At 34.9% G+C, this 12,691-nt stretch overlaps 1 protein-coding gene across 1 annotated transcript in view; it reads left to right on the top strand.

Annotated features, from left to right (window-relative positions):
* Nucleotides 1–10,309, top strand: part of LOC122813600 (vitellogenin-like) — an 88,652-nt gene extending 78,343 nt beyond the window's left edge. Inside the window, exons 31-35 of the mRNA XM_044086013.1 lie at nucleotides 2,272–2,366; nucleotides 8,166–8,260; nucleotides 8,348–8,507; nucleotides 9,215–9,376; nucleotides 10,053–10,309. Of these exons, the coding sequence (XP_043941948.1) occupies nucleotides 2,272–2,366; nucleotides 8,166–8,260; nucleotides 8,348–8,507; nucleotides 9,215–9,376; nucleotides 10,053–10,171 (631 nt within the window). The 3' untranslated portion in view covers nucleotides 10,172–10,309. The remainder of the gene's footprint in view (nucleotides 1–2,271; nucleotides 2,367–8,165; nucleotides 8,261–8,347; nucleotides 8,508–9,214; nucleotides 9,377–10,052) is intronic.
* Nucleotides 10,310–12,691: the final 2,382 nt, after the last annotated feature.

The raw sequence follows: 12,691 nt of genomic DNA, 5'->3' as shown, positions 1-12,691 counted from the left end.
TATGAAAGCATAGGTTAAGGGTAGGTACAAGTTATATGATAATGATTTAATAATTACAGAAATTTTAGCCAGTTTATAGAGAAATTTAAGGTAAGTTAGTATAATACAAACAGGAATCACAAAATGAAGTGAGAGAAAACAGGCTTATGATATATTTAGACAGAAAGCCATGGAAGAGAAATTGACAGAAGGAAGTGAGTGAAGAAAGGAGAGAAAGGGAGGGGGGGGGTGCAAGGTGTAAACATCTATTTGTCCATATTTAGGGATATATTTTTTCTCGGTATTGAGCCAGAATACAGTACACATTTGGCTAGGAAGTCTTTCAGAATGGTTTTGAAGGATGTGGCTAGGGTATTGACCTGATGGATACAGATAATAAGTTCTAGGCCTTAGAAACATGGCATGAGTACAGCAGATTTGATAAGTTTGTGTACAGAGAGGAAGTTTTGGTCATGATGAATCATAATGACCAATTATTAACATAGTTGTGTAAAATTTTATTTAGTGCTGGACAAACAGATGAATTCTGGATAATTTTATAGGTGATAAGAAACTGTGTATATGTTTGCTGATATGGTAGTGCTAACCAATTTAGGCTTTTTAGTGCTATGCAGTGGTGGGTTATGAAAGGGGTATTTGTTGCAAATTTAGCAACTTTGTTAAACCATTGTTAAAGTTTTGATTTTTGTGATGTCTGAAGGTTTGTATTGATGAGAACACCATAAAGAAGTGTGCGGATGAGAAAGCTTTTGGCTCTATAAAGCATCCCTAGTTTTTAATGAGTTTTGTTTTTTTTTTTGCAGTTTTATTATTCAGGTCAAATTTATTATTATCACCCACTGCCATCCCTGATAATTTCCAATGAGAAGTGACTTCAATGGTTGTATTATCCAGAGAGAGGACTTTCAATTTTGTTTTTAAGTGGGAGTGGGATTTGAAAGAAAAAAGTATTAATTTGTTTTTCTTCAGGGTTGAGCATGAGTTGTGAGTTGCAAAGCCATGTTTCAGTTGCTGTTAAAACTTCCAGAGTAATTTCTGGAGATGTGCCACATTGTCAGATGTGCAAATGAGTGTGGGGTTATCTGTATACTTTATTAGGGAGGCCTGTTGTGTGGATGTGTGGAGGGTGTTGGTGAGAATGTTAAGGAGGAGTGGACCAAGGACAGAGCCTTGCGATATACTGGTGGTGACTGGGAGCTATACAGAGAGGGTGGAGTGCCATTTGACTGATGCCTATTGGATAGGTAACTTTTGAACCATAGAAGGGTAGGCTAAGGGAGACTGAATGAGGATATTTGAAGTATAAGCTTGCTGTGACAATGGTGTTGTGTAGTCTAGAAATAAGGAGGGGACTAGTACTTGTATAGAGACATTAACATAACTATTCAACCTGTCACTATTTTTTTAACTATTAGAGAAAACCAGAGCACCCAGGAAAGCTTTACACAGGGATGGAAAACATTCAAACAGCAATCAAAGGCACCTGCTCCTTGACTCAGAAAGAGAACCAAGCAGCGTGTGGTACCTGTGTTAATTACTGCAGCACTCTGGCTGTAAAATGCAAATCTTATGCATCATGTATGTTATTACCAGCATTTTGACCACTCCATAAACTCATTTCCTCAGTTGTACCTTGGTCGCCTTGTTATCAGCACTCTTAACCTACCCCTGTGTATCTCTTAATGATCTGTCATAATCTAATGACAGGCATGGCCCTGTAATATCCCATTTTAATTATTTCATAGCCAGTGCTGCATTATGTTTTACTGTTCCTACGGTTCCTGGGATTTATGCTTCCTTTATTTATCACAATCATACTATGTGCCTGTCACACTGCTATAAGTTAGTAGGCAAATTATGTGGCTGCAGATCTTCATGAAACTGCTGATAAACATTTAATTCCAAGCTGAATCTGAAATATGTAAAGATGCAGTGAAGTCACAGGTCAGTTCTGAAACATGTTGGATGACAGCTGACTGTACCATGGCATGGACTGTCTAGTCTAATGAAATTATTTTAACAACCAATATGAGACATGCCCAGATGATTCTTTTAACTTCAGAACTTTTCTGTGGTTTGTTGCAAGGTATGACCAATATAGTAGAGACCGTTAGGGATTCCATATACATAAATGAATAACTAGATCAATAGCTAACTAGCTAGCCAGGGAGATAAACAGAGATAGAAAAATAAAACATATAGATTCATAGTCTATATAAAAAGTCATTTTATATGCTTAAGTGACTGAACTGTACTGCTTTTACCCTGCAGAGAACTTGAAATGGTACCCTCCAGTGATTCTGTCAAGGTGTTACTGAATGGTGTTGAAACACCATTACAAGCCGGTTCATCTCTGGATTTAACTGGTACGTATGTTTAGATGAAGGTGGAGATACCCAGTACTAAACAGATCTGTCTTTTTATTCTGGTAGCCTTTGTTTATAACAAAAACAATTCTAGTAGTATAATCAGTAACCTGCATTCTGCTGTGATATTTACAGTGCAAATTTTAGAATACTTAAACAAGAAAACATATCTGACAGAGCCTAATGTATAAATCACATTTAAAACAACAGAAATGCAAAAGTCTTATTTTGTAATTTTTTTTCTTTTGATAAGACAGCAATTCTCCAGATTTATTGAGGTGAAATCTGAACTCCTGAACATTGATACTTATTTATTATAGTAATACACAAGGGGCTCAAAACATTTTCAGAACAATGTAAACACCAAAAGAAACTTCCACAAATTGTGCTAAAGAGTAAAGAAATAGCAAAATTTGCTTTGCTTTATATGCCAGTTATATAGTGCATTTAAGCCATACTTTTTTTCTTCCAGACTTCCTTTTCCTCTGTGGTTCCTCTTACATGTTTCTAGATTTCCCTTTTAATGAGTTTCTCAAAGTTTTCTCATTCCCTTTAATGGAAGCCCAGTCCCATAATACTGATCATTACCCTTTTTTCTACAAAATCAATACCCACCTCACACCCTAGTCGCATGCTAATGTTTTTGTGTCACATCTGTTACAATGTACTACTCTGTAGTATGCCACTGTGTGCAGTGGTACATTCACCTTAATTTCCTCAATTACATCCCCTTTTGACTGTTGTAGAACAGTGTCCATACTACTACTTTTACCTTCCCATCTCTTCCTACACTCATCTTGCCTGGTCAAGTGCCTCCATTGGTTCATTTTCTCTCTCGCTTGACTCTAGAAGCTGGTATACATTATTCTGTCTCTGATAAATTAAAATCTCTCATTTAACAGTGGGTCATCAGGTAGCACAGTTGCCTTTGGTGTTGAAAGACCAGAGGATTGTAGGTTCTATTCCCAGTCCAGGTGATTGGATTGCTGACAAAGCAGTTCAGCATTAAGGGGATGCTGCACTCCTGACGGCATCAGACTTTGGATGAGATATTAAACTGAGGTCTCATCTGCATGATTTGGTGGTAGTCTATCAAAAAGAGCAGAGGGTGTTTCCCCAATGTCCTGGGCAAATGTTCCATTGCAGTATAAACACCACCTGAGGTCTCCCTTGGAAAGAGGCCACTGCCCTAATGGGACTAACCCAGTCAACAAAGAATACAAAAAAATACGCCTGTTTAGCACTACATCTTATCATAAGCTGAACCCTTCGAGACTCAAGCCAAAATTTATTTATTTATTTAATTTTATTTTGCATTTGTTAACAAGGATTGCCTGAAGCCCTTTTCAGGGGAGGCCAAGGGAGAAGTGCTCCACGTGACAAATTACAATAATGATTTAGCCTCAAGCTTTACATAGGAAATAGCAATAGCAATATATTTTAAGAGTATGCAGACTACCTACATAAACAAAACATAACATGCAAGCCCTTACATATAAAATTCACATCTTTGTACAAGTGCAAAAAAAAGCGGACATATGTATTTACATTGTAGCTGTTTATGTTGCATATAGTCATTTGTTTGAGAGTACGTGCACATTTTATCCTGGGGCTGAACATTGGCAGATCCAGGATTGTTTTCTGTGCTGTTTAAGATCTGGTGTAAAAGTTTAGAGTTATTTACTATGGGATGGAGTTCCAAATGTTTGAGACAGAGGTAAAGTAGAGTGCATCTCCTGCTGTATTTAGTGATTTATTTATGGTAAATAAAGTTTTTTCTTGGAAAAATAGATTTCTGATTGGCTTATATGCTGGATCACAGACGTAAGGGCTGGGTATATGTTTGAGTTCTATATTATATTGTGGACTACTAGATGTTGGGATTTGTGAAGGATGTGGGGGTAGTTTTCTCCAGTTTACTAGTCTGAGGACTTGGAAGTAGTGGATAAGGTAAAAGAAATTTGCAGCAAATTTTGTACATTTTTTATAACATGGCTTGGGTGGTGACAGATTTGTGAAGATTTTAGAGGTGTATACTAGCAGTGAGGAGTGAGTTTTTGCAATTGTTTCTTTGGCTGTCCATATAAGGAAAGGTCTAGTTCTGTACAACAAGCCAAGGTTTCGGTGTACTTTTTTGACTGCTATTTGGATCTGGAGATCATATTGCAGATTGTCATCCACTGTGACTCCAATAAGTTTAATGTGAGGTACAATTTCTATTTTAATGCTGTTGGATAAGGTGATGTTAAACTGGTCTTTACTTTGTGAATGTGATTTACAAATGAAAATGAGCAACTTCATTTTTTTGGGTTCAGTAATAGTTGTGAGTTGTCTAGCTAAGTTTCAATAGATGTGAAAGATTCTTGGATCATTTTTTATAATCTGTGCAGGGTAGGGATAGAAGAGATTAATGTATAATTCTTATATTGAATCGGAGTAGCTTGTTTGGCTGCTAAGTATATACCATTTATGAATACATTAGACAGAGCTGATTCCCATTCTGAATCCCTATGGTACACCAACTGTGACAGGTAGAAATGAGGAATATTCATCTTATTACTGGGCACCTTGGCATCTGTCTCATAAGTAGCTTTAAAACCAGGAGAGAGAGGTAAGAGAGAGGCCTACAGGAGATAGCTTTCTGTAATAATACATGATGGCTTGAAAGCTTCTGACAATTCAGGAAATAGTAAGGAAACTAGATTGCTGGAATGTCTGTTTTATTGACAGTGTCAGTAAAATGCAGTAAGGTTGTGCTGCCACTATGGTGGGACAAAAGTCATGCTGTGTGGAGTAAAGTAAGTTAAGTAATTGAATGTTTATGCTTTTTTAAAATATTTTTGATATGGAGGCAGTATACTGACTGGAATGAAATTAGCGCAGTTGTTAGCTGAGCCTCTTTTGTGAAATGGTACTGTATATGCCTTTTTACACATAATGAGCACATGACATTAATTAACGGATGTATCTATTAGGATACTTATGAAGGTAGGCGATGCTCTCAGCAGGTATGCATGAAATGGTACTGTATATGCCTTTTTACACATAATGAGTACATGGCATTAATTAATTAACAAATGTATCTATTAGGATAACGGATGTATTTATTAGGATGCTTATGAAGGCAGGCAATGCTCTCAGCAGGTATGTGTGAAATGGTACTGTATATGCCTTTTTACACATAATGAGCACATGACATTAATTAACAGATGTATTTATTAGGATGCTTATGAAGGTAGATTATGCTCTCAGCAGGTATGTTTAGATATTCTGGTAGAAGAATGCCTGCAGCTGGAGTCAAGGTTTTCAGTTTGAGGAGAAAAATATATTGAATGAGAGTTGGATTCTAGCAAAAGGTATTGAATTGTGCATAGTGCTGTTTTTTTAGTACTGAGGTGATGGACTGTATAAATTGATTATTAAATTTGTCAGCTATTTTCCCCATATACATCGAGTCATTGATGCAGTTTATATACCTAAGCTTGCATGAGAGAGTAAATCCCATCATATTGTAGGTGGGGAAATACAGCCTCCTAAAATGATTTTTCTGTTTTTTAAAGGTGTGAAACTGATTGGATACTGTTTCAGAAAATTCATTTATGATGATTCCTTACTCTTTTCTTCTGCTTGACGAACATATACACCTACTCAGATAATGACCAAACCTGAGGTTTGAACTCTGCCGTTTGCAGATATGAAGGCATGGGAAGATTGACCACCACAGCTTTAGCTCTGCAACAGTTGTGCAAGCTAAACACAGCCAACATATCCTTAGCTGTGGATCAGTCATTAATGCCAAGCATAGGATAGACAAGTGTTTTTTAATGTAATATGTAGCTTCAACTCACAGTTAGACCTAAAGGACCATAATTGTTTATCCTATCCCGGGACCTTTTCTGTCAGTCATCACTCTATCTGCTTCTCCCAGTAGCTGTAATCCAGTAGTTGATGAAGTCATTAATTGTGCTTTATAGCTAACTTGAAAACAAAATGATTGTCTATTATTTATTTAATTAGTGTGCTTTAGTTATTTATGTTGAAATTCATTTAAAACTGTGAGATTTTCAAGGAATTCTCTATGTATTACATTGTTAGTAAACTGTTTACTTGTACTTTTTGACCATTTCTATTATAATTTGAGTGCATGTTATAGATGCATGTTCTAACTGCATTTTTGTTTTCACTTATTTTATTTTTTTATATCATTGTCTATGCCACTTGTATTAACTGATCATGGCCGAAAAGGTTCCCACGATAAGGTCCCCCTAGACACACACACACACACACACACACACACACACACACACACACACACACACACACACACACACACACACACACACACACACACACACACACACACACACACACACACACACACACACACACACACACACACACACACACACACCATACACACCACTAATGAAACTAATTGGTGTGTAAAGTCAAACTTTGGTCTTATTCAGAACACTTCATTGAAGATTATGTTGTCTTGAGTGCTGATATGTTTAAGATGTTGCACTTAGACCATTCTAAATAAATAACCCAATTATGTGTTAAGCATCTATAGGTTAAACAATCATATTTACCAAAAATAAGGCATGGACTTGGTGAGTTACTCTAATCCTCACCCTCCAAAAATACTATAGGGCAATATCTTAGACAAAGCTAATATATAGCTTTTAATTGTAATATTTATATAGTTATTTATTTATTTATTTCGTAGGCTGATAGGTAAGTGCTAGGCTAGCAGCGCTTGTAGACCATTTTAAGCCTAGCCAATTTCCCTTTTGGTACCTGAATTAATCTATCCCATTTGGGATTAGATTTGACTTACCTGTTACATGGTCTATAATTATACAGTACCTCTAGTGAGAATAACTGGGGTCATACTATAGATAATTTGAAAGGATTCATGCATGGAATAAAGAATTTAGGAGCTACCTCTGTCCATTAGTAGTACTGGGGCTAGTTCTGGGGTAAATTTTCTGTTACCCCTCCATAGATCCAATACGCCTGAATACATACAAAGATGAGCTTTGTTTTACGTTGAGGAGTCTGTTCCAGAACAGTGATATCCCCTGCAAGATATACCAGTCCATCTAAACTGTTCTGTTGATGTTGTTTTCAGGACTTGTGAAGTGCTGGGTCTATTCTGTAGATATATTACCTATGTAAAATTACATAAGATGGAGAAATCTAATGAAATAAACAATGAACAGAATTAAACTGAAATTGTCCAGAGATATCACCAAGCAGTGACAGAGTAGGCCTGTCTGAAGAAACATTATATGTCTTAATCTCTCTACTTTAACATTTATACAAATTGACAGGATCAGAGTTTAGTGTGGAGATACTGGCATCAAAAGCTAATAGAAATATATGGAGTGTCACAGTCTATATATTATTACAAAAATATAATTAAAATAGTCAAAATCATGTTTGTTTTTCTACACGGAAAGGCTTTATTCCGGAAGAATAATACCAGTGTTTCATAGTCTAACCCAAGATGACATTAGCAGTTCCTGTAAGAAGTACTTTAACAGTTCCTTTAGTAAAATTTAAATGCTATGAAGGACAATTTTTTGTCCATATTGACCTATTCAGAAAAACTGTGTTTTAAGGAAATGCCACAAATAATGTATAGATACATATGTATTATACCACCTACACACACAATTTTGAAACATATCTACAATATTACCTACAGATATTTGCACTGCATTTTTTGTTTCAGTTGGGTTTGAATATTTTGATTAAATACAATGCATTTAATTTTATTATTCTATTTTCTAGATTCTGTTTCTCTTTATCCTGAAGGAGAAGGTATATATCTCCAAGCTTCAGATCATGGCATTGAACATTTATATTTTGATGGAAAAACATGCAAGGTACAGTTTTAATAAAGTTTTTTTTAAGTCCAACTTAATTGCATAACTTTTGCTTGATAGATGTTTACATTTGTTCTTCCTGTATAGATTAAGGTTTCTTCCTGGATGAGAAAAAGAACATGCGGCTTGTGTGGTCACAATGATGGAGAAACTATGCAGGAATTTAAAAAGCCCTCAGGGTTACTGGCACTGAATGCAGCAAGCTTTGCACAGTCTTGGGTAACACCTGGACAGTCATGTTCTGAAGGTAATATCAATAACTTACCTTTATTCTAATTATAGAAGTTTTTTTTCATATCTTGAGTAATCTTAACAAAAGTAAGCTGCAATTATAGCCATATAGACATACATTGCTTGAAGTTTTCTATTATGCTAGCAGTAATGTAGAAATCCTAAAAATATCAATGACTCGGGTAAAAAAATCATAAATTATTGCTGCATCACTAAAAAAAAGAGATAAGTGGTAATGCATATGTTAAATGTCTCATATATATGTCATATTTTAACAAGCATGTCAAACAAAATTCATATTTAGAAAATTTGGAATCTCTGAATTAATTTTATGTTATAAACTTCACATTGCAGGGGGCTGTTAAAATAAATTAATGTTTTAATTTTTTCATAAAACAATGACATAATTCTAGATTTAATGATTCATAAATGATATTTTCTTTGCATTTTCAGTTATCTGTTTTATAAATGCAGACATGAACATTTTTTTTATTTAGTTAGTTACTCATTTCATCATGTGCAACTTAACTGAATTCACTATAATTTTCTCTAAATTACTGTCTTCAGTAACTGCTAATTGGATACGTGTTACTTTATTTAATGTCTATTTTACAACTGCATAAAAAATACAAATAATTGTATTTTGGAAACTGACAATTAAAAAAGTGATGCACCTGAAACTTTATGTGACAATAAAATCAATACTTCATTGTTTTTCTGCAGTTTGTAAACTGAAGCATTCATTTGTGAAATTGGAAAAAGAAGTTATCCATCAAGGAGAAAACTCCAAGTGCTTTTCCACTGAGCCTGTGCTCCGCTGTTTACCTGGGTGTTCCCCATCTAAAACTACTCCAGTTACTGTTGGATTCCATTGTGTGCCAACAGGTGAGTTAAATATTAGAAAGAACATTCAGCCTTGGAAACTACTTCTTCATCTGCCAATCTCCCATCTATTGGTTATCTTACAGACTTCTTTTTTCTTACCATGCCTCCTTCCTGTATTTCTGTTTTGATGCAAATCAGAAGATAAAGAATATATTTCTGTCTGATCATCTGTGTTCCCCTAACTACTATTTCCTACCTACTATCATCAGTTTCAAGCATTCTAGAATTCCTAGGCACTACAGTATATCTGGTGCCCAAATCTCTTTCATGTAGCCATGTCCTGTTGCAGACAATTTTTGCTGATTTTTTACCAGTTTAGGCCTTTTTCCACCCTTTAACACACACATATCCCTTTTTCTCATGACTTCAAACACTCTCTTTTGTCTTCCATCCAGACAATTTGATTCCTTTTCTTTTTCTTGCATTTCCTTGTTCCTCTAAAGCAAGATTTCACTTAACTCATTACTATTTACTCAATACTCCTAAACAGATATCCATTTAGTTATTTGAAAACAGCATTCTGTTACTTCTTACTGTGCTTATGGTAGTACAAGGTTGACCACTGTGATTATAAAGCTAATTAGCATTTATCCTGTTTCAGATACATTTCTTAGAATCTCCTGTCACCTGTATATCCTGGAACTAACATTTCCCATTGTATTTTTCTTACCTGCAGAGGCCACTTTAACTAAACCTGAGGCGGAGATGAACTTTGAGCAGAAGACCCTGGACCTGATGGAGACCGTTGATGTTCATACAGCTTGTTCATGCAGTGATGCAGCATGTCAGGCATAAATCCAGATGGAGTGTGTTGAAAGGATATAAACTACTGTAACTTTTATGAAGTTTATTTAAGTATCAAATTGTCAGACTTTTACAATGTTTATTTAAGCATCAGTGCAGTCTAATTATTAAACATGAATGTGCAAAACACATTTTGGAATTGGTCCCTTTTTTCTGACTGGCCTGTATGTAGCCATTATGAAATTTACCAATGCAAGATTCCAGTTTCTGAATATATGTCGGCATTTACCATCACATGCTTAAAACACAGTGTGTAATGTGCATGTGGATTACTAGTGTCATAATGAAAACTGCACACATAGTTACTCTAGTTGATGGCAGTACTTCTTACCCTCTGATTTAGGTGTAGTTAGGTGTAGTTATGACTAAACTGAACCCAAAGTAGTAAAACTTCTGAAGATGCCTGACTTACATGGTTTGAGGAGAACAACCTAGTCCTGGGAAACAACTTCCATAGCCGTTATTGATACATCATCCAGCACTAGGAATGTTATTCCAAAGCAGGCTTAATGTAGATGTATCTATTTAACATTTCCAACAATTCTGTTTGCCCTCAGATAGTCACTAATTGTGAAGATTTTGTCAACTACCTTATTTCACTGTTAAAAGCTGACATGTTTCAGTCATGGTGTATCATTTCAAGTATTATCATCATCCATGAACTCTTCACCACAATTGTCTTCACTTTGCACCCTGTGGTTGCTTGAAATCTGTCTAAGTACATTTATTTATTTATTTATTTATTCCAGTTTGGTGACCGGGGAGGCCCACTGGGCTCGAGAGCCCATTTTCAGTGGAGGCTCGGGGAGAAAAGCTCCACATAACTAGTTACATAATAGTTTTTACATTGTTAAATTGTGAAGATTTGCAAGTTACATAAACATATAGAAATTCTTCACATTGATAAGTTACATATCATATTGAAATAGCACACAAAATAAATTATTTTACACTGTAAAACAAGTTGCATAAACATATAGAAATACTTTACATTGCTAAGTTGTGTATCAAATTGAGATATCACATGAAAGATTCTTTTACATAGCATTCAGTATGGAGTTGTAAACAAGTTTTTTACCAGGAAGGGAAGTGGATAGAGGAGGAGTCTAATACTTGGTAGCTAAGAAGATTAAGTAGCTATGAAAGGACTGAAATTAGAGTCAAAAGTGATATGTTGGGAGGAGATAGCTTATGAGTTGTACTTACATATATTGTCTGTGCTAAATATATACCTTTATCTCCTTTATTTAATGGGACTAAACATGGGATTTTAATCTCAGACCCCAATTCACTGTCATATTTCCATTTTTTCTTTGCTGTCAGTTGTGCTACAGATTCTGCAATGACGTCTAGCTGCAACCAGTTTTGCTTTTCTTTATTATATTCCTTTCATGATCTATTGTCTCTCTCATAGTTGAAACAAGCTAAGTTTTCCTTTAGTAAACAACTAGAGGCTCTTGTCAGGTCAACTCTTCCAGCCTTTCCTGAGAGAGACAGACTTTACTTAACAAAGAGGAAACTCTAGAGACTGCTATCACCATCAGCTCTATCAGTAAAAAATTACACTAAAAGGCACAACCAGCAATACCTTTACTTTTAAGATACCATTAATTGTGGTTTATCAAAGTATTATTTCAAGCACTGACATCTGTCTTTACATCCTTACATGATTCAGCATATCAGGACATAATTCCTCATTTATAAACTGCTTTCAAACCATTTTAAACTCATTTATCTATATGCATTTATCAACTGTCCTTCATATGCGATATTAAACTGAGGTCCTATCTGCTTGAGTTGGCAGGAGTTCAGCTGGATGTAAAAGATCTCACAGCATCAATTGAAAATAATAAGGGCTTTGTTTTATATATACATGTTATACCTATGTACACGTCATCATAACAAAATTTCACACCAATCTTAACATGACATTAATATGATATATACAGAAACAATGTTACTACTTCATTCTTTCATTATTTATTCCACAACCATTTTTATCTTATTTATAACACTTGATGAACCACACATTTGATTAGGTAATAATTCTTTATATCTGACATTCCATAAACTCCAAATTATACTTGTAATCAATTTATCTAACACATCAACATTTCCCCCATTTAAATGTTCATAATGACCACACAATACCATATTTATATCAATTCTATTAAAAATTTGTTTAAAAAAGTGATTTGTAACATAAACACTAGATTGGTTTTATGCTCACACATTCAATATTCAAATGTTTCATTGTTTCCTCTGCCTTGCATACCATGCCATACATACCCTATGTTTCTTTTGTTTACATTTCATTTCAGACTTTACAGGCAATGTCTTTAAAATAAGCCTCCATAAAATGTATTTTAATTTATTTTCCCAATCTTTTGCATAACACAGTTTTGTCATAATTCTATTAATGCGATTATTTTTACCCTTTTAACGCTCTACAGTAATTCACATCTTATTAATGCTATGCATGTTATTCCAAAGTAGTCTCAATGTAGTTAC

The sequence above is a fragment of the Protopterus annectens genome, chromosome 10.part0, assembly GCF_019279795.1.
Source record: "Protopterus annectens isolate FY-2018-M chromosome 10.part0, PAN1.0, whole genome shotgun sequence".
NCBI classification, from domain to species: Eukaryota; Metazoa; Chordata; order Ceratodontiformes; family Protopteridae; genus Protopterus; species Protopterus annectens.
This window is presented reverse-complemented; position numbering and strand designations above follow the sequence as displayed.